At 36.8% G+C, this 27,271-nt stretch overlaps 2 protein-coding genes across 4 annotated transcripts; one reads left to right on the forward strand and one right to left on the reverse strand.

Moving 5' to 3' along the window:
- Nucleotides 1-15,803: 15,803 nt before the first annotated feature.
- LOC123885179 (caffeoylshikimate esterase-like) lies at nucleotides 15,804-20,491 on the forward strand. Its single transcript, XM_045934447.1, has 6 exons — nucleotides 15,804-16,122; nucleotides 16,223-16,252; nucleotides 16,387-16,660; nucleotides 17,477-17,607; nucleotides 19,557-19,694; nucleotides 19,983-20,491. The coding sequence occupies exons 1-6, from the start codon at nucleotides 16,120-16,122 to the stop codon at nucleotides 20,373-20,375; spliced, it is 969 nt and encodes a 322-aa protein (XP_045790403.1). The 5' UTR covers nucleotides 15,804-16,119; the 3' UTR covers nucleotides 20,376-20,491.
- Nucleotides 20,492-21,443: 952 nt separating this feature from the next.
- Nucleotides 21,444-26,402, reverse strand: LOC123902959 (spliceosome-associated protein 130 A). 3 transcript variants are annotated; one of them, XR_006807787.1, is made up of 5 exons: nucleotides 23,205-26,384; nucleotides 22,341-22,832; nucleotides 21,988-22,143; nucleotides 21,826-21,892; nucleotides 21,444-21,744 (listed from the first exon to the last, which is right to left on the reverse strand). XR_006807787.1 is itself a non-coding variant. In XM_045952802.1 (4 exons), exons 1-3 carry the CDS (start codon nucleotides 26,217-26,219, stop codon nucleotides 22,006-22,008), a joined length of 3,645 nt encoding a protein of 1,214 aa, XP_045808758.1. In that variant the 5' UTR covers nucleotides 26,220-26,402; the 3' UTR covers nucleotides 21,444-21,892; nucleotides 21,988-22,005. The 3 variants fall into 3 exon arrangements, 2 of the variants coding, with proteins under 2 accessions (XP_045808758.1, XP_045808759.1); XM_045952802.1 differs by having other exon boundaries at nucleotides 21,444-21,892; nucleotides 23,205-26,402; XM_045952803.1 differs by lacking the exon at nucleotides 21,826-21,892 and having other exon boundaries at nucleotides 23,205-26,396.
- Nucleotides 26,403-27,271: the final 869 nt, after the last annotated feature.

Here is a 27,271-nt window from a genome sequence, read left to right on the forward strand (position 1 = left end):
TGATAAAGCGGACATTTGGCAAGCTTGTGGCATTTATGACCTTATTCAACTTTCTCGGACCGGCCTTAAATACCAACAGGAAATGATTGTTGCTGCTTTGCACTTCTTTGAGTCTTCCACCAACACTTTCCACTTCGAATGTGGCATGATGACTCCTACACTGCTGGATGTTGCTGCCATTACTGGCTTATCGCCTCTTGGCGACACTTATGATCCTTGCAAAGCTTCCGACACCATCAAATTCGACTTTCGAAACAAGTCTTACTCTAAATACATCGTGGAGAATCGAAAGACTAGTGATGAAGTAAGTGACGAAGAACACATCGCTTTCTTAACCTTATGGCTATCGCAGTATGTCTTCTGCACTCAATCTCTCCAAGTAGCCAAGAAATTCATCCCTATGGCTATTCAATTACATGAGTGCCAGCAATTCAACTTCGCTCGGCTTATTCTTGGATGTCTTTATGAATCCATGAGGGATGCTTGTGAACATCTTAAAAGAACAGGTGATGGATCCACCTTTTTAGGTGCTGGCCCCTTCTGGTTACTGCAATTATGGCTAACTGCCACTTTTCATGCTGAGCTTGACCTTTTCTTGCCTGAGCCATACTATGAAGAATCAAGAACACGTCGAGTCGAAGGCACGAGGTTGGCGAGAATGGTGCCTAGGGAAAGAGGCCTTGGTTATGATGTGGCTTTCCAACAGTATTTTAATACTTTCCTCAGCCTGAAGAAGTTCAAGCCTAGCTTTGCTCCCTTTGTGGATAGGCCACTTGGTCCTCCTTGGTTTACTCACAGATTTCCTTCTCCACCGGAATTCGAGACGGTAACCAACAACATTTGGACTGCTTACTTGATGCCTACAGTCTTGTCCTGTCGAATTGGCTTGACCTCTGGAGATTTTGGGTTAGTTGGTTACTTCCCAAACCTGGTGTCTCGCCAATTTGGCTTAACTCAAATACTCCCTAAGAGCATATATTTGGAAGAGAGGGAGGTTTGTTTGGGCAAACATGGCATGACAGAACCACAGTTCCATTCATTCTTGAACCACTTCAATCAGCCTTCTTATGAGCTTACCCCATTCGACTTCGCTCCCTCACATGCCTGCACTAGGGAATTTTTCACCTGGTGATCTCGACACTATGAAGGACGCCTGGTCGACAAGACTGCCTTGCTCACTACTATCTCTAATGGGTTCGACTCATCTATTTTGAACAAGATTAAGTCGAAATTGAACGCCAGAGGTATTCTTTTAGTTTTACTTTTACTTGCATCGTTTTTACCTTGCGTGCTTTTCTCTTATGCACACCTCTTCGATGTAGGGAGTAAGTCGAAGGCAGGTTCCAGCGATTCTAGCAAGCCTTTTCCCCCACCATCTAAGGTTGAACTACAGGTAGGCTTTTACCTTCTTGTGGCTTTTCACACTTCTGTAAGATTTCTATGTTAACTTTGATATGCCCTTCCTAGATTGCTTCGCGCAAGAGGCCTCATTCAACTGAAACTCCTTCTGTTTCGAAGAAGCAAAAACCTGTTCCGGCCACTTGTTCGAGTGCTCCAGATGAGGTATCCATTTATCCAACGATTTCTATTTCCCTTGGCTTAAATGCGAACTTACTGAACTGTGGCCTGCAGGATACTCCTGTTCTCTCGACCATCCCTGAGCATACTACCGCTGCTACCACTCAAGATCTTTTTCCTAGTGCTGAGCCCATTACTGATGAGAAAAAGAAAAAGAAGAAGAAGAAGAAAGACCACCAACCCACCCAAGAAAGTACTCCTGAGCGCAAGTCCTCTGAGATTGAGGCACAACCTGATACTCTGGCATCACCTGAAAACCCTCCTTTGGAACAATCGGAGAGGAAGAAAAAGAAGAAAAAGAAGCAGAAAAAATCTCCTGCTGCAGCTACTGTTGTCGAGGCTTCTGCTATTGCAAAAGAAACGACTTCACAACCTGAAGCTTCTGCTCCCCCTCAAAACCAAGTAAGCCATTCTTACTTCTTGTTATTTCTTCAGCTCTTGATTATATTACTCATTCTTTCATGGTATTTGTTTCAGCCACAAAACTCTGCTCAAGTTATTCCTCAGGATGAGCCTGCTCTTAGCAAAGCGGCTGAGGGGGTGGTCGAAGGACCAAGCAATGCGCCTCCTGAAGATGTTGCAGAAAAAATCTCATCTCCTCAGCCTCTCGAAACGGCCATTCTTACTGAAACTTCATCACCGCCCAAGGCTCTTAGCTCGCCTCACCGCGCTTTCGAAGATGACAATCTTAAGCCTAACAATGAAGAAGACCAACTCGATCGAAGCCTACCACAACCAAACCTTTCGACACATCCTGCCCCAGTATCAGCCAATAATGATCCTCCAACCAACTTTCAAGCTGACCCCGTTGCTAATACTGAACAAAGGCCAACAGTTGATGGTGAGCACTCCACTACCAATCAACCACAACCAAGTGGGTCAAACCATGAATCTAGTTCACCCAGTGCTGGCGCTTTCGATTCTGAAGATGGGAACTCCTATATTGGTGACTCACTTGGTGAAGAGGGAACTTCCGTGTCAAAGCCATTTCCCACTGTTGTCCTGCCAGCTGAACTTGCTAAAGAGTTAAAAGATTTAACTCCAGTAGACGCACTTAGCAAGCTTTTATCAAGCCATGGCACCTCTAGCTCCACTTTTGAGGACACAGAAGGTAACGGAGATGTACTTGAGCAAGAACAGTTTGAGCATGAAATCAGGTTTAGGCGAGAAATTCTTAATGGGGATATGTTGGGCCTGCTTGAGCGTGACTCTTCTATATATTACAACATCAAAGCTCTTTTCCGCAAGCTGCAGAACCCAAAGACTGACGAAGCAATGTTCCTTCTAGTGACTCAGGCTGAAACCTTTCTAGAACAATTCGTTAGTCAATCTCAACTCCTAACTAGGACTAGCGACCTTTTGACATCTCTGCTTGTCACCCAGCAACAACATTTCGAGCAAGCTAATAGTTGCAATGCGGAGGTCACAACTATCAAGACTGCCTCTGATGAAGCCCTTGAGCAACTTGTGGCTTGTGAGAACAATATTGCTCAATGGCAGTCTGAAATCGAAGCGCTAAGGGAAAAGGTTCGACAGGAAGAGGCTAAGATGGAAAAGCTAGCTGCAGTAGCTATCGAAGCACAAAAAGTTAAGCTTGATGAGCTAGCACGTGAAGGTATCCAACACTACAGTAATGGTCTAGCTGTCCAAAAGCGAGTTGAGCACCTTGCTAGTGATAAAGAAATGCTACAACGTAAACTGGCGTCCATTCGAACTCAGTATTACCAATTTCAAGCGGCCAATCGACAGCCTCCTTCGACATCCCAGCAACAAACTTGACCTTATAAATTTTCCTTTTAGTCTTAAATTTTTGTTATTCTCTTTTGGATGTCATAACTGTAGACCTTTTAACACTAGCAACTATCGAACAATTTTGTACATGCTTTTTTAGATGTATGCCCTTTTTGGCCTTTTTATACTGCATGTTCATATATTGGCTGAGTATTTTATTTTTCTTGTTGCTTACTTTCCTTCTTTTGGGCTATTCTCCCAGGCCTTATTAATGACCCTTCGTAAGGAATGAAGCGAACATGTTTCCAAAGTAGTCAACACAGTTAACTAGATGGCTTTGAGCATTAATGCAATGGCATTTCCTATGTAAACTGACCGTGGTTAGTTGTAACTGCCTAGTCATTAACGCGTCTTAATTCTTCTATAAATACGCACACCTTGCAACTCTTTTTGCTCATCACTTCATACAAACTAACGCATCAACACCTCCCCACAAAGAATGGATAACAAGAAAAATCCTCCTACCTCAAGCTCAAACATGCTACGTCCTCTTAGAAGGGGACGAATCAAGATTCCAGCTTCCAAACCTCCACGCGCTAGAATCCTTCGCCCTCGACCGGCACCAGCTAATGTCGTAGAGACCATCATTCTCTCTTCTGACTCCTCAAGCTCTAGTTCAGATGACGAAGATGAAGACTACCTCAAGTTCCTCAGTACCCTAGAGCCTGATGAAGAATACCCAGGAACTCCAACTCCTTCTTCTGAAGATGAAGACTCTCAGATCTCAGAACTTTCCAATTCTGATTCAAAGGATGAGGGAACTCGGGTTCAGGGTAAACCTTAAGTGTTTATCTTTCAACATTCAACCATTTCTTGTATTTTCTTGAACATTCTTGAATGATTGGTTGTATTGTTGATTTTATATGAAATAAAACTTGATTATTGGCATTTCCTTTTACCATTTCGCAAATTTTATTCTTGCGTTATTCATTTTTTATGGTTATTTCTTGCAACATTGGCTTGTATTTCTTTAAATATTTGCCATTCATGTTGACTGAACGTTTCTCAGGAGTTAACTCTTCAATCTCATAAGCTCCATTTGACAAAACTTGAGAAATCTTAAATGGTCCTTCCCAATTGGGTGACCATTTTCCAAAGACTCGATCTCGTCTGTCCATGGGGAGGATGACTTTCCAAACTAAGTCTCCTACGTCAAAGAGTTTGGATTTAACCCTTTTGTTATATGCTCTAGCAATTCGTTCCTTTTGTCGAATCAAAGCATCTAACGCCTGCAACCTCTCCTCATCCACATCTGTTAATTCATCTAACATTATGTTCTCATAGTGACCAAGAGGTAGTTCCCATTGCCTTTGCACTCGAATTGACTGCATCATTATTTCAACAGGTAACACAGCATCGTGACCATATGTTAGTCGAAAAGGTGTTGAGCCTGTTGACTCTTTAGGAGAATTCCTACATGCCCATAGGACTTGGTCCAGGGTCTTATGCCAATTCTTTGGTTTTTGGGCCACGTGCTTTTTAATTAAACTAATTATAACCTTGTTGGCTGCTTCAACTTGGCCATTTGCTTGAGCATAGTAAGGCGTCGAAGTCATTAGCTTAAAACCCAATTGTTCAGCAAAATCTTGCATCTTTCGACCAACAAACACCGTTCCTTGGTCTGTAGTGATCGTCTCAGGAAGCCCAAACCTATAAATAATATGGTCTTGGATAAAATTGATCACTGTTTCCTGATCCACGTTTGTTAGGGCAACAGCCTCTATCCATTTGGTAAAATAATCAATCCCAACTAGTATATAACGTTGGTTCTTGGATGACGCGGGCCTTATCTCACCAATTAAATCTAGAGCCCAGCCTCTAAAAGGCCAAGGTTTGATAATCGAATGCAACTCACTGGCAGGAACGTGTTGTATCCCTGCGTGTTTTTGACACTCTTGACAGCCTTTCGCATATTCTATGCAGTCCTTAAGCATGGAAGGCCAATATAAACCCTGTCGAAACAAAAGCCACTTCATCTTGTGGCCTGCTTGATGGGCACCGCAGGCTCCACTATGGGCGTTTGAAATTGCTACATACGCTTCGTTTTCATTTAGGCATTTCAACAAAACCCCTTCAGGAGTCTTCTTAAATAGTTCATTTCCCATGATTGTGTAATTCAAGGCTCTATACTTAACCTTCCTATCGGCTGTACCTGTTGGATTTTCTATGTATTTAACAATGGGTTGTCTCCAATCCGTGTCAGCCAAATTGTCAATCACGAAGACTTCAGTCATTGCTTCATCAAAGTGTGCATCAGCCCTTTCGGACTCCCTTTCGCCATTTGGTTCATTTGCCCCCAGCTGATGGGGTATTACCTCACTTGAGATTAGTTTCTCTTTAATTTCAACTATCTCATCTAATTTTTTCTCTGTTACTTTATAACCAGAAGCTATTTGGGCTAAGTCATTTGCTTCTTGGTTTTCGATCCGAGGCACGTGTTGAATGTCACATGAATCAAATCGTTTTAGTAGCGAGAAGGCAATGACAAAGTATTTCATCAAATGTTCTTGAATGCATTTATATTCCTTTGTCAATTGTTTTATCACTAACTCAGAATCTCCTCTGATTTTAACATATTTTGCCCCCAAGTCCAAAATAATCTTTAGACCTACAATTAAAGCCTCGTACTCGGCTTCATTATTGGAGCATGTTCCATTAATCTTGTACTTAAATTTTGTTGGAATCTTTAAAGGAGAAATGATTAAGATTCCAATTCCTGTACCATGTTTGTGCTTCGAGCCATCAAAGTACAACATCCAAGGTTCATGTTCTACATATGTTATTGGGGTCTCAGCCACCGAGTGGTCAACAAGAAAATCAGCCACTACTTGACCCTTTACAGCCCTCAAGGGTTGGTAAGTCAATGAATATTCAGTTAAAGCTAAAGCCCATTTTCCAATTCGACTATGCAAAATTGGTTTTAACAACATATGCTTAATGATGTCAAAATGAGAATAAACATAAACATGAACTGGTTTGATATATTGCTTAAGTTTGGTACAAGAGAAATACAAACATAGACAAAGCTTTTCAATTGGACTATATCTAGTCTCAGCATCATTCAAGATTCTACTTAGATAGTAAATAGCCTTTTCTACGCCATTTTCATCCTCTTGTGCGAGCATGCTTCCAATAGTCGAATCTGATGCTGCGATGTACAACTTCATTGCTTTGTTTCGAATAGGAGGCATTAAAGTTGGAGGCTTCGACAAGTATGCCTTAATATCATCAAATGCCTTTTGTTGTTCCATTCCCCATTCAAATACATCACCTTTCTTGAGCCTCAGCAGTGGAGAAAAAGGTTGAGCTTTACCACTTAGGTTTGATATAAACCTTCTCAAGAAATTGACCTTTCCTAGCAAAGATTGAAGCTGTTTCTTCGTTCCTGGAGGTTTTGTCTCCATGATAGCCTTTGTCTTATTTTGGTTAATTTCTATGCCCTTCTTATGCACAACAAAGCCAAGGAAATCTCCTGCATGTACACAAAAAGCACATTTCAGTGGATTCATTTTTAATCCACATTTTCTCATTCTTTCGAACGATTTTTTAAGATGTTCGATATGTTCATCCTGGGAAGCGGATTTCACAACAATATCATCAATATAAACCTGCATAAATATTTCGATAAAATCATGAAAAATTAAGTTCATAGCTCTTTGGTATGTTGCTCCAGCATTTTTCAATCCAAAAGGCATCACCACCCACTCATAGGTGCCTAAAGCACCAGGGCAACGAAATGCGGTTTTTGGCACATCATCTTCATCAATAAAGATTTGATTATAACCTGAATAGCCATCTAACATACTCAAATATTCATGCCCTGCTGCTGAATCAACTAACATTTCGGCTACAGGCATGGAATATTCATCCTTAGGTGTAGCATTATTCAAGTCTCTAAAGTCTATGCAAACCCTAAGTGATCCATTTTTCTTAATAACAGGAACAATGTTAGCTAACCATTCCACATACCTGGTTGTTCGAATGAACTTGCATTTGAGCAACCTTTCAATTTCTGCTTTGATCTTTGTCATGATTTCCGGTGCAAACCTCCTTGGAAGCTGCTTTACAGGTTTCTTATCTGGTCGAAGGGGTAGCCTATGCTCCACAAGATTTCTGCTTAACCCAGGCATTTCGTTATAGTCCCATGCAAAGCAGTCTATGTATTTCTTAAGCAACTCGACCATTTTTTCTTTTAGGGCTGGGTCTATATTGGCACTAATGTAAGTTGGCCTTTTAACAGAGCCATCTCCAATATCAACCTCCTGCAAAGGATCTTGGGCTTGCATTCTCTGAATCGAACTATGTGGATCTTTCTCAAAACCCAAAGGCTCATCATCATAGATGCAATCTAACCTTTGCTTTTTTCCATCATTTACTTCACTAACCTCCAAGGCCAGTTTGTCCCTTAAGTTATCATTGGCTTCGACAGCCATATTTTCTTGAACATTAATGGCCTCAAGAGCCATTTTGATTCTATTCTCGGCTGCGTAAGCCGTAATTCGATCCCATGCTGGGGACTCAATCATCAAACTCATCATGGTTGACCCATCCAGACACTGGTGGGTATGCATCCTCACACAAGGGTTTCTCTATGTCTTCCCTCTCCCAACAAAAACCATGGGTTGGATGTAACTTAACTGAGTGGTATACATTTTTTGATACCACTTCATTTGGATCGAAGGCAGCATCTTGCTCACCACAAGGGGCAATCGAAGCCAGATTTTTGTCGAAGTTCTGTAAAGTCACAGTGCCTGTCTCTGAAACATATGCACTTTGATCTGCTTCTACATTCTCGACTAAACCATCTTCTCTCCAGATGATTAACCTTTGGTGCATGGTTGAGGGAACAGCTCCAACACCATGTATCCATTCTCTACCTAATAACAGATTGTAATTAGGTTTGGCAGCTATGACCATAAACAAGGTCTTTCGAACTGTACTACCAACACAAACTTCCAATTGCACTGCCCCCAGGGAATGGCCAGTTTTTCCTTCATAATTGGCCAACAATACATTGTGGGAATGAAGGTCTGTGTCATAGAGACCTAATTTCTTCAACATGAAATGAGGCATGATATTCACCACAGCTCCTCCATCCACTAAGACTTTATTGATTCCCACATTATTCACTTTTGCCCTGATGAACAAAGCCTTCAAGTGGTTCTGCATCCCCAGATCTGGCTTTTCGAAGACAGCTTTCTGCTCTTCGACACAACCATTTTGCATAACATAATAACACATTGGCTTATGATCAGCCAAATTAAGGGCTTCGAAGTCCTCTTCCAGTTCATTGACTTCAGTAGGCACATCATATTCCAGTGGCAGAATGGACACCACATTGACCATGACATCAAAATCAGACCCCTCATCCAGGAGATCATCATCCTCCATGTCATCCTCATCTTCTGCCCCTCCTTGGGCATTTTCAGCTATTGGCTCTTCCAATATTATGGAAAGCCTCTCCTTTACTGGCCTCTTGGCCATTTCGACCTTTTCAACCTTCTGGGTTGCTACAGCCTTGCCCCCAGCCTCAGCCTCTTTTGCTGTCAACTTTTGTTTCCTCTGGAACCTTCGCCACTGAGTGCGGGTCATAGGATTTTTTCCCCTATAGTTATTCCTATAAGAGTATTTGTTGACTTCAGTGGCAGCATTCACTGTTTCCTTCCCAGCTACCACTTTTGAACCCTTGGGTTCAGATACAATGTTCACATTAACATTGCTAGAGCTTCCATTTTCCATCATCCTTCGATTAAAAGTGACGTACTGTCCACTCACCCATTGGTTAACAGGTGCTCTCCCAGATGGTTTGAAAGTGTTTTGGGGGCCTAGCCTCTGCTGGATCGAAAGGCCTTTGGTAATAGGTTTTCCCCAATTGGCCCCTTTGTAAGGCCAAGCTTTTTGATTTGGCCTAGATTTTGGCCATTTTCTCTTGCTTTCAGCATAAGGTACAACACTTTGAAGGCCTGCAGTAGCCTCTTTGTCACACACAGCACTGCATCTAGGGCAAAGCATCACTTCAGCATTCTTCAGCTTGCACCTATTTAGGAAGTCCACCAATTCTTCCTCAGCATTGGGGTATACCTCACGTACCCTCTTTTCATACTCCTCTTCAGGCACAGCCTTGATTGGAGCAGCAGCGTCTATCACTTCAACCATGTTGCAGTCATAGACTTCGACATAGGTAGCGTCTGCAGGTGGCAAGGGATCTGAATCTACCTTCATTGGAGGCTTTGCCTTATCAGCATACTTCAGCCTTCCTTCATTCAGCGCTTTTTGCACCAAATCCCTGAAAACAACACATTGATAAGTTTTATGTCCCAAATAATTATGAAACTTACAATATCCTCTTTTCTTTCTTTGTTCTATTGGTGGTATTTTCATATCTTTTGGCACAATAATTTGGCCGTCATTCACCAATAAATCAAAAATCTCATCACATTTAGTAATGTCGAAAGTATAAGTCTTTGTAACAAACTTATCATTTTTTGGTTCGATAGGATTTTTTCCATTCGACGGCCTCAACAATTTGCAAGTGTAAGGAGGCCCAGGCTTTAATTCAGCCACATTAATATCACTATCATCGAAATCTAAGTATTCATCACTCATTTCATAATCAATTTCATTATCATAGGAATCAACAAAACCTATTTCTTTCTTTTTCTGAAACTTAGAATTTCTAACTTTTTCAGCTTTTAACCTTTCGATTTGTCTCACTCTGTCAGCCAACTGTGACATGTCTCGAAGGTATTGGGTATCCAATTTCTTTCGAATTGAATAATCTAACCCACCAGCAGCCATCTCCACTAGTTCGTGTTCAGGCACTTGAGTAAAGCACCTGGACTTCAGCAAACGAAACCTATTTAGATAGTCATCAATTGACTCTTGGTTTTTTCTTTTTACACTGGCTAACTCTTTCAGACTTATTTTGGTTTGACCTATATAAAATTGCTCATGGAAAGTCCTTTCCAATTGGGCCCAACTATGAATCGAATTGGGAGGCAAAGTTGTAAACCAAGTAAATGCATTCTTGGTAAGCGAATTGGGAAAGTATTTCATTCGCAAATTTTCATTATTCGCCAAATTCCCAGACTCAGCTAAATACCTAGCAATATGTTCTACGGTTGATTCATTAGTGTCCCCAGCAAACTTAGTGTATTTTGGGACTTTCCAACCTCTTGGTAACTCGGTTTGCAGCACGTAGTCAGTGAAGGCAGAGACAAAATTTGGCCTTCGACAACCCGTGTTTAGGCCGTTTTGGGCCAAAATCGTTTCGACCATGTTAGCCAAATTGTGTTGGCCAAGCAGATTATTGTTTTGCACCTCTCGCACTACCTCGTCAGGATCCTGGTTCCTCCTAACCATTACCACTGGAGGGTTCTGACGTACCACTTGTGGATTCGGGTTAATAACAGGAGGGTTTTGATTTACTACTTGAGGCATTTGATTAACCTCGTGAGGATAATAAGTTTCCTCTTGTACGACCGGCGTAGGTGTTGGGTTAGGAACTGTTTCAGTAGCCACATAAGTTGGCCTTTGCTGCACTGGAGTCGAAGACATTGCAGGTAGTATTACTTGTGGAGTAATGGGATTTACTCTAGGAGGTGGTGGGGGTGTCCCAAAAAAATCTGCAATTCGACTCATTTGAAATGCCAACATTTGATAACTCTCGTTGGTATTCTGAATTAATGGATTAAACACAGTACCAATTTGTTGTGTTAAGAGATTGACCATTTCATGGTTACTCTCATCCATTTGTTGTCTCAAAGACAACACAGATGCAGTCGTTAAGGGTGTGGGAGTTACCCTTGACGAAGTATACCTATCAGGTTCGAAACTTGGCATTCCTAAGCCAAGTGTGGGGGGAGGCCCATACATAAAACCCTGACCTGATGGTGGTTTCGAACGTCCAAAACCAGCAGTTACGGACGGAATTGCCATAGTTGGAATTGGCAAAGTTGGAATAACATCATGCACAGTCGAAATGGTTGGACTGGAGAATATTGGAACATTCACCAACTCAGATGTTACCAAACTTTGTGGAGGCGGATCGACTCCACCACTCGAACTTGCTTCACTACTCATCGCACTAGAACTTGGATTTTTACTAGGATTAGATCTCTGAGTAGTTTTAACCATAACCTAACTTATCATGAGTTATATGCAAGTAACAAGTTTTTTATTCCACAATATAAAAATAAACACAACTTTAACAAACACAAAACCGGTCCCACTGGGCGTGCCAATTTGTTTACGTTGGAATTTGGTAAACAACCGCTAGTTTAAGTATTTAAACTCGCGAGATCAACTAGTAAATCTCAGGACAATTTTGTGTTTATTCGCTTTAAGAAAACTGTTTGAATGTTCGTTTGAATGCGGAAACAAACACTTAGGAGTTAAAATATTTTTTAAAGCATACAAGAGAAACTAATTCGAATCGCCTCGAAGTAACAGTTTCTCAAGCAAGTATCTGGATTCAGACTTGGAAAGAATTACTAGAAAACAAATTGCATTGAATGAAAACAATTACAAATAAAGATGGTTCACAAAACATACATTTCTCCTTCGAATTCCGTTCGTTCGATCGCTGAGTACTTAGAATTTTTAGAGAGAGTGTTTGTATAAATTTTGTGACCCTTGTTCTGAATGAAAAACTACTATAAATACTACTACAAAGTGGTAACTGTTCTTCGATCATCTGGACGCTCCTCCATCTGCCACGTCGACCACGTTTTCCACTCTCATCTTTCATTCTTTCAGCGCGCGCCAAGACCTCTTGGGCCATTCGTTGTTCCTTCTTTGGGCCTGGCCCAACTCTCCATCGGTTCGATTTCGTGCTTTCGATAACTTCCTGGCAAGACCAAAATTGGACGCGTTATCCATATCTTTCGAGGCGCTTTTTGGCTTCGACCTAGATGGCTTTCGACGCCACCTTTGAAGGTTTTATTTTAACAATATTACCCCCAAATAAATATTGGACCCACCAATTATATTTAATTGATAAATACCAAATTTATATCCAACAGTCACATAACCAATTTTTAATGAAAATATTCAACGGGGGGCTAGCAAATGCAAAAGGGGTAAACTTGGAGGGTCAAAATCGAGCAATTGAAACTTGGAGGGCTAAAATCAAGCAATTGTGAAACTTAGGGGGTTAAAATCAAGCAATTAAAATGTGGGGGACCAAAATCAAGCAATTGTGAAACTTGGGGGGTCAAAACTGCATTTAAGCCAACTTTTTTTTTGTTTACAATGAACTGGGGATCGAACCCAAAACCTATAATGTAATATCTAAACTCCTTACCATTAGACCAAACCTAGTGACTTTGCTTTCAAACTTTAACCTTTAATTGTTTGTAGAAACATTCCTTTTTGTGTTAGAATTTCAAAATCTACTTTATGCTAATTTTTTAGAAAACGGGCAAAAGATCAACCTACACATCTCCCTTAGTTATGATTCAAGCACTGATGTCGAACGCGAAGAAGCGAAGAATGCAAAAAGAAAACTACCGTTGTTATCACCCACAACACCACCACACGTCGCCTTGGAACCATCCATCATTAAGGGGCTACTCATTGTATCCCATCCCTCAAAGTCCCACTACCTACTTGATTGTTACTCAAAGAATCACATGTGGAGCTTGCTAAAATAGCCATAAGAGAGGACTCAACTTTGCCTTTGAGCTTGTCATTCTCAATGAATTTGTTATTGAAAACAAATTCATTTCTTCTCCAACAAATACAATCTAAAATAATTCCAAAGATCATTATCCATTGAGCATCCCTAACTAATTTCACAAGTATTTGATCATTCTATTCGACCACACGTGTATGTTCAAATAGAAGGATCAAATCCTTGTGATCACTTTTTTTTTTTTAAATGATAAATTGTTAGTATGTTTATTATTATGCTAATTTTTTACGACTTGTCAGACTTAAACCGTGAACCTCCAACTCTTTTAACTCTTACCTCAACTAATTCAACTAGTTAAACTATCATGTTCTTTGTGACCATCTAAGACTTTTCAGTTGGTAAGAAGAAGAAAAAGTTATATTCACCAAAAAAGAAAAAAAAAACAAGAAGAAGTTATTGATATGCTTTTGCAAACATGTTTGAAATAGTTTTATTTTTGGAAAACTTTTAAATTGGGTGTTTACTTTTCCTTTATTTTCTTTCTTCCCCACGAGAATGACGATTTATTTTTGTTGGCGTCATATTATTTATACCTTTTCTTTATGGGTCTTGCTAACCAGTGCCCCCAGGTACTAGTTAAGGAACCAAAAGAAGAAATAAAATAAAAGTTGTGCATGAAAAACATCAAAATATAGACTTTTGTTGTATTGACTACACAATTTTCAAGTAAAATTTTCTAAATTTGAATCCTTAACAAGTGCCCCTGGGCACTATTTAGCATTTGCCTTTCTTTATTCTTATCTATTAATTCATTCACATACTACTATTCAACAATAAGACTAAAGAAATGAACAAATTATAAAGTTGAAATTTGTGTTGATTCCCAGCAAGTGCTGATTGTCCAACCCAGACAGATTAGTGTAAAAGGGAAGATGGAACAGATACATACAGACCCACATTGCGCTCAAAGTCCAGTCAAAACAAACGCACGCACACGCACCAAAAACAATGTGAAAAGCGGTTGAATTGAATATATATAAAGTCAACCAACACATATTATGTACTACTAGTAGTTATACGATTTATTTAATGGGTAGGATAAGAGACAGAATATAATAACTGTATTAAAATCTTGTTTCAATTCAATATTTTTTAATGTAACATAAATGTTTTTATATATAAAAGGTTAAATATATTTAAAGGTCATTTAAGTTTCACGTTTTTTTTTTTTGACGCAAGAAAACTTATGTCAATTCATTCATAATAATAGTAGCAATACAATGATGAATTACATTAAAAGTACTGTGAGAAGCATGATATAAAGTTGCTCGTGCGAGTGCATGAGCGCTACCGTTTGCTTGACGCCTAGTAAAAATGACTATGAAGTCATTATATAGTGATGAAGTAAGGTTCGACAATTTTGAATGGTTGAACCATACTCTGATTGGTTGGTACTCATCTTGTTCACATCATCCACAACAATCTTACAATCTAGTTCAAAGACAACTTTATTATAACCCAAGCTAGCAACCCATTGTATACCTTGATATAAGCTCCACGCTTCTGCTTCATGTGCTGCCATTACTACATCTTCATGTGCTGTCATGGCCAAGATAAAACTCCCTTTGTCGTTGCGAAGACAAGCTCCCATGCCTATACGTTGCTCATGAGCAAATGAGGCTGCATCAAAGTTGCACTTGACGAAATTTAGCAGCGGAGGTTGCCATGGTGTAACTTGCATCAAGTTTCACGTTTCTAATAGTTAGATTTTAAGTTTTTTAAGTAATAAATAAGTCCTTTAAGTATCTAATTTGGAACACTGTTACCTGATCAGTTAAATCCCTCCAACATAGTGTGTGTTTTTTTCATCAAAATATTCACACGTGAATGAAATCAATGTTAACGGCCACAATGTAACAGGAAGGGTAGCAACAGTACAACAAATTTTGGTAACAGATGATACTTGAAAGAATAACGATGTAACTAATATAAAACTTAAAAACCTATTTATTACCTAAAAACTCAAAGTCCTAATTGTTCCAAATGTAAAACTATATAAAAAAGTAGTTTGTTTGGAAAAAAAACATGTTTTCTTTAAAAGGAATTTTTGTGCTAAGAAATCACTTTATATATAGTTACGTACAAACAAACTAAAATTATTTTTTTTTATAAAAATATTATCAAGATAAACAAATGCAAAATAGCTTTTATATTTCTTAAAAAATCTCAAAATTTATTGAACATTAAAATCTCATAAGGATGTTGTCTGGAATCGGCCAGTCCCTCTCAAAGTTTCTCTTTTTTTATAGCATTTTCTCAACAAATAGGTTGTCTACTAAAGAAAATTTAATTCGACAATTAGGTCATTTGACCCCTAGCTCAACAAAAGGTTTTCTTATAGCGATATTTCAAACGAAAATTATGCCTTGTGCTTGGATGCTTGCTGTATGATTGGACAATTTTTTTTTTTTTTACACAGTAATAAACGGGCTCTTCTTAATATTGTTAGTGATAATTTTTAATGTAAAAATAGTTGACTTGGTTAAATTTTCTGTGATGGACGCAACTTATTTTGACCGCAGATACTGTATAAAATTACTAATGTTTTAAAATTTACTCGTGAAGTATAAATAAAGGATTTTGTCAATAAATAAATAAATAAAGATAGGGCCAACCAGGCTACTTTGAGAAAGTAGTACATTATTTGATTAAATCCCACACGTTTTTTTCAACAAAAAAAAAAAAAGAAGCATAGTACGCGGTTAAGTTGATTTCTCTATCTTTTACCAAAAAATAAATAAAAGATATCTCAATCTTTTCTATAAATAGGGATTCAAATTATTATTATTCTTATCATCAACAACACACACACACGCATACATTACATGTTAATGTTATCTATCTCCTAATTTTCATGCATTAATCTCTCTTCTTTATACTTGTTCACTACTCATCATCATATAAAGATTCTGTTCCAATCTAAACAAACAACCTTTTTCATTCTTCCTCTCTTTCTTTCTTGTAACCAAATTTCTATTTCTCTTATATATAGAAAAAAACAACATATATATAAAACACAACAAAAAACCTTAGGAGTTCAACGTCAACAATTCTTCATGGTCTTTTTCTCTCTGCCTCTATCTTTTTTTGTATCATTCATTATCAATAATTAATTTTCTTAATATTCATTATTTTTTTGGTTTTCTTTATGTTTTGCAGACGAACGAAATTGAGATCAAATATGAAGAGGTATGTTTGATCAAACACCAACATGAAAAAACATCTTTTGTACAAAAAAACATAATCATCGTATCAAAAATCTCTGTTTTTTTTTTTTTGAATTAATTGACTAAAAAACTCTGTTTTTTTATTTATCTTTTCAGGAATTCATATTGAATTCTAGAGGAATGAAGCAATTGACAAGTAGATGGATTCCTGTGAATGAAAATCCAAAAGCATTAATCTTCATATGTCATGGATATGCTATGGAATGTAGCATCACAATGAATAGCACTGCAAGAAGGCTTGTAAAGGGTGGATATGCAGTTTATGGTATAGATTATGAAGGACATGGAAAATCAGATGGATTACCTGGTCTTGTTCAGGATTTTGATTGTGTCATTGATGATTGTTTCCAACATTTTAGCAATATATGTGGTCAGCATCTTCTCTCTTTTTTTTAATTTCATTCATTGCCTGCCATTAAATTCAACTTTTATGTGTTTATTATTCAATCAACATGATGTGGCTCATTTGTCCTTTTTCTTTGCTACAATATAATGTTTGGTAGGCCTTGACAAAAAAAAGTTTGGTAAAGTTGACCAAAAGTAATAAGTGTAGCTCAGTTTATAGTTTTTTATTTTTTAATTTTTTTTATTGTTATCAAGTAAAGGTAATTCCGATAATTTAGAATTTGGTCCCGAAAATTATGTTTAAGAATTGTTTTTTTATCATGAATCGAACTCGGGAATGATTCATTCTGGTGGAGCTCATTAACTTATTTGGGTCCATTTGGTAGTTATAAGAGACACTATTGTAGGGATTAAAGTTCAAATCGCAGATAACTCAAAAGGTTAATGAGTTTCATCAAAAGAATAATCAGTCGGGAGGATCCGAGTTCGATTCCTTGATGAAATAATTTTTTAGTCAGACTTTAGGTCGAACTCTGGGTTAATAGTTCTCTTCCCATGAGAACTTGGAGGGTTAATATAAAACAAAAAATAAATCAAACCCTAGATTCTCTATTCATCTTAATTCTTAAAGCGTCTGAGTCTAACCACTAAACTAATTGACAAACAATAGATAAAATGTTATAATTGTTAGGTCAAATATTTGTGGTGTTTTGTGTAAGGATAAAAAATATGTTTGGTAGAAATAACTGATTTATTTTATTTTATATTTTTGACAGTAGAAATAACTGATTAATAATAATAGGTATAATTTTAACTTTATTTTTTTTAATAATAATGACAGAAAAGTCAGAAAATAAGAAGAAGATGAGGTATTTGTTAGGGGAATCAATGGGAGGAGCTGTGGCACTACTTTTGCACCGGAAAAATCCAGATTATTGGGATGGTGCTATTTTGGCCGCACCCATGTGCAAGGTACTCCTTTTTTGTTCTTACACTATATACTACAAATTTAATTATTATCATCAATTTGCCATATATAATGTGCAGTCCACCCTACATACTTTATTCTTTCATTTTCATTAGAAAAATACACAATTTGCAACCGTGTCTGCACGTTTCTTCTTTTATTTTTATTTGTCCACACATGTTTGTTGTTTCGTCGTATACACATCAAATTTTTCTTAAATAATATATATAGGCTCGAATTTACCTATACCATTGTTTAATGATTTATACCTTTTTCTCAATTTTAACTGTGATCGGAAGAGGCCAAAACAATTTGATTCTAAAATCAATTTTTAAATTAGATTAGACAGTTTAATAGGCCGGATAATGGTTGTAAAAACAAAAAAAACTCAATTTTTCAACCAATTACAAATCATGTTGTTTGTTAGATTTATTTGTTTGAACTTATTTACTCAAATACGAGCTTTTATATAAGTATGCTTATCCATGATTGAGTTTGGTGTCAATTTCTCAGCCAAAGAAAATATGAGGGATATGATCATGCAATCCATTAAGATGTATAGATATATATATATATTAGGATGAAGTGATAATTATTTTTAATTTAGAAAAAGAACAAATACAAAGTGAGACGTATGTTAATTGATGAAAGTGATAAAACAAGAAAAGAATAGACAAAAATATACCAATCAATGTAATAAAAGAATATCTAAGAAACATGAGGGTGTAACTACTCCATTCAGAATACCAATTCATTAAAATAAGAGATTATATACCAATCCATTCAGAATAAGAAATTATATCTCTTGAATAATTTTTTTAATTTTATATTTCATTACTTTAATTATTTTGCAAAATCATTACTATAATTAATTAAATTAAGTTAAATAATATTATAGAGATTGTGTTTTCTTTATAAAGTAAGCTTATATGTTTGGTAAATATATTTTTTATTTAATATAAATTTTAGTTGATTCGTTAAAGCAAAATATTTCAGTGGTGATTAACCCGTTTGAATATCAACGATGGACCCATATACTATAGTACTAATCTTCTATTCTATGATATTGATAATGAGATGAGAAGGCCTCTGACTTTTGGGTTGGTTTAGTTAGATAATCAATCAGATTTTAATTACATTAAAGTCTGAAGTGTTGCTTTAGTTGCCCCACTATCACATTCACATATAGAAGACCTTGCTCTTAGAAAGTGACTTATTAATTTTAAATATAAATCATACATTTGACTAACACATCAATTGATTCCAACAATAATCTATATTTTATTTTTTATTTATTTTTCAAAGAGAAAATTGACATGTACCGACAGTATAAATATTTTTACATTGTCTTTAATACCAACCAACTATTCCGCCAAATCACCTCGCTTTAATGGTATGATGTGGAGGAATAGTTAAATTCTATTAAACGTTTGTGTATAAATATTTTATGGGTTATGCTAAACAGTGCCCCTGGGGCACTAGTTAAGCATACTAAAAAAGGAAACAAATGATAAAGTTAATGATGAAAGTTAATAACTTTTCACATCATTAAAACATTGAATGCACAATTTACGAGATAAAATTTCTATATTTGTATCCTTAACTAGTGCCCCAGGAGCACTGTTTAGCATTTTCCATATTTTATACAGTCATAGCATGTCCATTAATTTTTTTAAAATATTCAAAACTAATCAACAACTTTGATAATTGTTAGTTTATGGATTATTATACAGCTGTTTGATTCAGTGTATGCCTTCTTTTTAAGCTTGATCAGTTCAATGAATAATTTATGTATAATTGCTTATTATATAATTTTTGCATTAGAAAGTTTGTTAGTATATGAAACAGAGGGAATCATGATTAATTAATTAATCAATTAGTGTATTGTTGCATTCACATGTCATGTTACAATGTTTATTACAAGTTGTTGTGTTAATTAATGTAAATTGTGCAGATTGCAAAAGAATTAAGACCCAATGCAATGATGGTTAGTATATTGAGTGCACTTAGCAAAGTAATTCCCACATGGAAAATAATCCCAACCGTAGATATTGTTGACATTGCTTTCAAAGTGCCTGAAGTCAGAGAACAGGTATTTATATATCTTCACAAATTATATTGCTAATTGCTAATTTAATTTGAAGTTTTAGATCAATGTAATTTCAAACAATCAACTAATTAATATAATTGATCACATCTAATCTATAAGTCTCTAAGCCATTACTAATACTAACTACTATAATTTTAAATTATGGTGTATTAGAAAAAATATCGGTCACACACTCGCACATTTGTTAGAATATTTATATTTTCGTATTCACACATGCGAAAAAATCATTTATATATTGAAGATTAAGCTTTTTATATATGAATTTTGCAGGTTAAAGCTAATAAATATTGCTACAAAGGTAAACCTCGTTTGAGAACAGGTTACGAACTTCATAGGATCGCGACAGATATCGAGCAAAGACTAAATGAAGTTTCACTACCATTTCTTGTATTACATGGTGAGGAGGATAGAGTGACTGATAAATCAGTGAGCAAACAACTACATGATGTGGCTTCAAGCTCTGATAAGACACTAAAATTGTACCCTGGAATGTGGCATGGTTTATTGTATGGAGAGCCACCAGAGAATTTGGAGATTGTATTCTCAGACATTTTTAATTGGATTGAGGAAAGATCTAAAAATGGTAATACAAGATTAGAGAGAGAACTTAAGGAACAGAATGATGATTCTGTAAAAGCCTTTAATTCACAAGGCTTAAGTTAAAACAGGATTCATTGATGTAATAGTGGATAATGTTATATTCTCTTTTGTTTTTGTCCATTAAAAACCTTGTAAATTTTACATTATTAATTTATAAAGAAGGTCTTGTTTGGTTTTTATTTTTGCTTAGTTTCTTTTTTGTTCTTTTATTCTTCACCTTCTTGTATAAGCAATGATTTATACTACTTTTGCTCAAGTTGGAATTTATATATAGTTTTTTTTTTGTCTTATATATAGTTTTATTTTATTACTCTTATCATCGAAGAAAGTTTTATAGTAAGAAGATGAACTCGTATCCTATTTTTTTCTTCTCATTGAAGGAACCTAACATGGCAATGTAAATTTAGTACGGGATCTTAAATAAGCTATGATAGTAATAGAATAATCATTAATTTCTTTTCATCAATCAAACCAACCAATACATAAAAAAGTTCGTAAAAAAAAAATGAATACATAAAAAAGTGGAAAAACTTTGCATGAGTTGTATAAGAGTGGCATAATTTTTACTTTTAGATCAAAATATGCATAATATTACACAATATTATGCGGGAACAAAAAAAAGTTAATTCCCGCATAAATTACTATTGGAATGCTCTTAGTTGAAAGTTGTGTGGTTATTCTAAGACTTGTCTATTATTTCCTTGGGACACAATTACTATTATTGCCTTCATAAATATATTTGATTGGTCTTAAGAAACGACCCTAACTCCTTTCTTTTCAAGAGTCTTGCATAGCAACGCATCTCTATGAGATCGATCACGATTCACGAGTCTTATTCAAATTAATGAAACATCATAACTAGATTCTTATGAGTAAGTACTAGCTAATCTTATGTTGAAATTGTCCATGAATTTTTATCTAATTGATGACGTTGCTGATGAATGACATAAAGCGACTAGTTAAGTTTTCAACTTCTTATCAGAATATGTATTGCGTACAATTATGAAAAACTGTTCTATGAATATTAAAAGAATAAATATACTACTGTTGTGAGAAATTAAAATTTAAAAAGGACTCAAGGTAGTGATGATATTCAAGAAGGACCATTTAAATTCCGACTCAACTGTCAAGTTCAACATCTCACTGAGAATGCGTGCAGGGGTTGTTTAGATTGAGAGAGATGGGTTGCGTTATCACATCCTCACAGCATGATAACAGTTGAATAAACTATCATTAGTTACAACGCAAATTGCGAACTGCGGCTTAAGGGTTTCACTTAAACAAAATACACTACAGATACAGAGTCATAAATAGGACAATAAATCACAGCTTTCGCCTTTCCCGGATGAATGAGAAATACATGTTTTCTTCACTTTGTTAGAGACTTTACTACGGGCAAGCAACCTACTTAAATAACATGATTCGACAGCACCTGCGCAAAATACAAATTCACAGTATAAAGCATTCGTCAAATCAAAATTACTGGGTTCTTGCTCTCTTATAAATATCAAACCAAGTCAACATTTGACTAGCGCAGAATTTTCTCCTTGTTCAAAAATGATCTGTTGGTCATTGGAGTTCTGTCACATAAAATGGCATCTATAAGTATTGCTTACTGTCCTATTAATTATAATAGCACTATAAATAGTAACCCAACAGAAATAGGGGATCATACCTCTCTAATAATCGTTTCTTAAATTATCTTGTTTCGTACTTCCTCAAGTTTCTTCAGTATTTCTCCAGGGGTCCTGTCCAATTCATCAGCAATTTTTCTTTGCAAATCCATTGGCAATGTTGGGAATTGCTCACATAGGTCCCCATCAATAACATCCTACACAAATAAGTAGGACTCAGTTTGTCAAAAATTTAATACAACGGTTGAAGTAACACAAAATGAAACGTTAGGACATGTCGGTATTATCATTAGAGGAATATAACAGGGAGAAAGCTTTTATCCAATATGGATGACAAACAGTACATAGTAATAGTAACAGAAAGAATCAACAGCATAATATAGATTAGGTATACCTTAACAGGAAAATAGGCAGATCGATAAGCCATGTGGTCTCTTCCACACAAAGGTGGATTATCCTGCCTCATATGCATCTCCAAGTGAGAAAAGAAATCAACGTCATCTCGTGAAGTAAAAGCATGTAATGCCCCAATACTTCCCATAATTGTTCCATATAAAATGCACTCTCCACCACCTGGTATAAGAGAGGCCTTTTGGAGGCTTGAGATCAAGTCGCCAACATGAAATTGTACAATTTCTTCCACCTTATTGGGAGCTCCGTTCAGCTTCCCCTGCTCCCACTTGATCCTCCCACCAGTAGGGTCTTCTTCTATCTCATCAGATACGTCCTGTGGCAACCGCACAAAGTAGATATTTCCAAACTTATCCGCACCTGCCATGGTGTCAAAATCTATGTGGTACGATGCAGTAAGCCATCTTGGAACACAATCATCAGCAAATATGTAAAGTTGGTTTTCATCCCGTCTATACTTGCAGTAATGGAAAGACTGGAGAGAATACACAAAACACAATTAGATGAAGATCTTATAGGTGAACCAGAAATCAGAGAGCAGCAGTAATTGAATCTGTCAATAAGCATGCTGTCCAAAATTTAAAAAGTTTTATTTCTGTGCCTTAGTCAAGTTTTCATATATAAAACAATCCTTCCTGGAGCTCTAATATAAACCAGTTAAGTAAAATTTAAATATTTATGGCCAAAGACAAGCTAATGTCAGAAGCTAATGCAATGTCAGAAGCTAATGCAATGTCAGAAGCTAACAGAAAATACCAGAAATCATAAGGGAAAGCCGATATTAGAGTGCCTAACTCAAATCTCCAGATATTCAACAAATAAAAACAAACATTAAATAGAAACATACCTCTTGGATATCACCGACATAAATTCGATCACGGTAGGTTTGAATAGAGACAATTGATTTGGGGAATTGTTTATTCTCACACTTTCTTAATAATCGTCTTTTTCCCAAATCATATAGCCTGAGAACAGGTCCTATTCCTGCAAGTAGTCTTCCCTGAAATTGACATAGAGCAAGAGGAACACCTTCAACCTGAGTTTTGTGAAGTAGTTCAAGAGACCTTCCATCCTCCAGAAACCTATATATATGAATAAATCCAGCAGTTAAACTCCTTTTGGGTGTATATTGCAGCCCCTTTGCTGTACCAACGGCTAAAAGAGTTCCGTATTCTTTATCATGAAAATTTACGGTACATATGCTGAATGCAGCCTCATTATCCTGAAGCTCCAAAAGACAAGTTGTATTTGCTGTTCTTGGATCAAGAACTCTGATGCAGGATGCCCACTTATCTGATTCAGCTTTTGGATAACCATAATGCTCATCAGAGAGGGCATCATCTTTATCCTCATCTTCCCCACCATTCTCAATTTGGTCTGCACTTCCTGTCCCATTTTCCCCAGCTTGAGCAGCCTCAAAACACTCTTTCCTTGCAGCTTCACGCTCTTCTGCAGTAAGTGCTCCTTGATCACTCTCAATCACCACCAAAAGTTTCCGTTTGGGTTGCAGCACAAATTTCCTAGGCGTGTATCTAAGTGGAATAACCGTCTCATTAAATGTTTCTCCTAATCTTTCAATGGTAAAAATTCTCAATGCCTCACCAGCAACAGCAACTACACCTTCCACACATTGGTCAGATGAAAATGAAGCAGCAAATTCAAGGGTTTCATATGAAAGGGGTGTTAAAAGAAAGTGTCCTTGGTAAATATAACCAAGCCAAGGGCGACTTGACAAGCAGAGCATAGCACGCTTTCCTCTTACAATAATGGGAAACAGCTTTGGGGCTCTCAATCCTAAGAATCGGGATCGAGTATCAGAAAGAAGACCTGTGACCATATCCACCACAGTCCTAGACAGGACACCATTCTGCAAACCAGCATTCAGGAAAAGGCTAGCAGGGTGATCTGCACCATCCTCACCGCCAACAGATGCTTGAACTTCAAGGAAAAGAAGAGATTCTGGGGCTGAAGAAAGACTCTGTATACTTAGAGTCTGCATACAATCATCAGGATCCAGTGATAAGATTCGGATTGTCTTGTCATATGAGCCAACTGCAAGAAAACGAGATCTTTGTCTGCCTTCGGGCACTGGAGCAATGTCCAAACAAGCAACGTCGCCAGACATTTCATGCTTCTCCACCTCCATCAACTGACCAGTTACATCCACTTCAAAATATATAAGCTCCCCTCCGCTAAGTGCAATAACTACCTGAAGTCTATTTGACCCAACTTTTGCAATTGTCCTCTTTCCAGGAGTTCTCCACTCATTAATACGGCCATCCTCCCTAATATGCCTAATACCATTTGGATGAACTTGCATGAGAGAATCATCACCTATCAAAGATACAGAAAGCGAGGGAGTGGTGTCCAAAAACCCACTGTCACTGACTTCTTCGACTGTCTCGCCAATGGAAAGCACAAGTGTAGCATTTGTGAACGACACAACAATATAAGCATCAAACTCATCAATAACATTCTTCTTCACAGTCCAAACAGCACTAGGTACACCAGGAAGCTTGGAAACTGCCATCTCACTAACCGCCAAACCTGTTCTCAAGATCCTCAGAGAAGATCGAGGTCCACGCCCACAAAGAGTAAAAATTTGAGGAGTCTCCTCTTCAAACAGATTACTGACCTTCATATCCATAAGTGGCATCAAACTCTCAACCTGGTCAATCCTAACAAGGTTTTTAAGTTTCCTAGGCTGGAAAAACACAGGCTGAAAACCCTCTTCAGTTTCCATCAGCCTCGCAGACGAAGCCTCCACGTCATCATCATCCCCAATTGCCTTAAACTGATACAGAGCATGATTTCCAAACTCAGAAGCCGCAAACAAGAACCCCGACTTGAGCACACACATTGAAGAAGTAACTGGAATGGTATCAAAATACTTAATCTTCAATTCAGAGATACGGTCACCCTCATGTTCCAATGTAACCTTAAAGATATCACCGTACTCAGTCTGCAGAAGAAAGAAGAACATGTTCTTCAGTTTATGCATAGCAGCCGAGACAATGAGAACACCACGCTCAGCAGGCAAATCAGCACGTCGAGGAATCACAGCCCTAACATCAGGATGCCCCTGATTCTTATAAATAACAAAATTTTCAGCACAAACAAGAACCCCACTAGGCCCATCAGCACCACCAGGAACAGTCACAAGCAAATTAGCACCATTATCAACCTGATCAGACCACTTTCTAGAAACATGGTTAAGACCCAAATCAAGCTCATAAAATGTCAAATTTTTCTGCGCTTCAGAAGCAGCCATACCAGTAGAATCCTGATCTGCCTCAGAGTAATCCAACTCAATAGCAGCAAAAATAGGATTCTCAAAACCACAATCAACACCACAAATTGAAAAAACAAGAGTATGTGATTTATGAGCTTCTAAAGGTGAAGAAATAGTTAACCTAGCCGCAGTATCTCTATTCAAAACATAAACAAGTTTCTGTTTTTCACAAGCACCAATCATAACAGCTCTACCTTTGGGATCTACAGCAATATACTGACCTGGAACAATTCGACGAGCACCAGATTTACCAAAAGTTTCTTGATGAACTTTATCGAACACATTTTTCTCCTTATTGTAATCGAGAATAACGATTCTACCAGAATCGGAACCCACAACAATGAAATCTTTTTGAGCACCGGTGAGACGGAACTGAGCTAATGACCTAATTGCACCGAAGACTTCAACGGAGAGAATTGTTTGGATACGACCGTTGTCATCGGGACGGAGGAGATCGAGGGCTTTGCCTCTGGCGACGACGATTTCTTGACCTTTGCCGCCGGAGAAGTTGCCATTGATGGCACAGATGATACCGGTGGGTCGTTGAAGAGTTAGATTGTAGAGATACATGGCTTATGGATACTGAAATTGGGGGTTAGGGTTTTAGAGTTTAGGGTTCAATTTAACATTCTTCGTTATTCACTGTGTTATGTGAGTGTGGAGCGGGAACCATGAATCTCTCCTACGAGACTATAAACCCTATTTATTTTGCTTTGCTTACTACTACTATTTTTTTTTTCCTTACCTATTATTACCGTATTTTGTTTCCATATTTACTATTTAGTTCTCAAAATTGTAAAAATGTGAATTTAATTATCTTTATCTTTTTTTCTTTTTCTTTTTATAACAATGGGCCTAAGCACTTGGTAATTTTTTTTATTACACTAAATAATTTCTCCACTCTCCATTAAAACATAATGGATAGAATATGTAATCATAATTTTTTACTATCTAAATTAATTTCTTGTTGGTATTGGGGTAGGATGGGTAGCTCAATTGGTTAAGCTAAGGATTAAAGAACATGAGTTTCAGGGTTCAAGTTCTGACAAATGAGGAAAAAACTAATATTGTAATATTAACAATTAATTGCTTATTTGTTTTTGGTACCACACATAAATAATTCTACATCCAATTATAAAAACTCAAATGGTATTTATTTAAAATACCAAATTATCTTTATTGCCAAAATAAATAAATAATTGTTTCTAACATTATTTCACTTTAAGCTAGAGAGATTTATTCTAAATCAAAAAACAAGTGTTTTAAAATATAAAGGAGAAAATATGAGACAATTTATTTCCTTAAATTATTTTTTTAAACGACCGTAATTAATTATTAATGTTAACATTTTTCACCTTCATCTCACACCTTTTTAATTTTAACTCCTTTAACCACCCCCTAAAAATTACACACCTGGTTTCATTTTCTCTCAGTTTTTTGCTTAGTCATATTTTCAAAAACTTAATAATCTTTTCAAAAAATAAATTCAATCATGATTATTTGTTAATGAGTATTAGTTACATTGAATATTAGTTGCATATTACATGTTAGTACTAACTGCAAGTAAGACTTAACTCAAAGAAGAGATACCTCAAATTAATTTGCCTCTAGTTTAAAAAGCA

The sequence above is a fragment of the Trifolium pratense genome, linkage group LG1 (genome assembly GCF_020283565.1).
Source record: "Trifolium pratense cultivar HEN17-A07 linkage group LG1, ARS_RC_1.1, whole genome shotgun sequence".
NCBI classification, from domain to species: Eukaryota; Viridiplantae; Streptophyta; class Magnoliopsida; order Fabales; family Fabaceae; genus Trifolium; species Trifolium pratense.

Bases quoted from the DNA above. Each gene is read 5' to 3' on its own strand.
- LOC123885179 (XM_045934447.1), top strand. The intron at 16,661-17,476 runs GTCAGCATCTTC...TAATAATGACAG, and splicing joins ACATTTTAGCAATATATGTG to AAAAGTCAGAAAATAAGAAG. The intron at 17,608-19,556 runs GTACTCCTTTTT...TAAATTGTGCAG, and splicing joins TGGCCGCACCCATGTGCAAG to ATTGCAAAAGAATTAAGACC.
- LOC123902959 (XM_045952802.1), bottom strand. From the start codon at position 26,219: ATGTATCTCTACAATCTAACTCTTCAACGACCCACCGGTATCATCTGT. The intron at 22,833-23,204 runs GTATGTTTCTAT...TATTCTCTCCAG, and splicing joins ATGTCGGTGATATCCAAGAG to TCTTTCCATTACTGCAAGTA. The intron at 22,144-22,340 runs GTATACCTAATC...TTATTTGTGTAG, and splicing joins CTGCCTATTTTCCTGTTAAG to GATGTTATTGATGGGGACCT.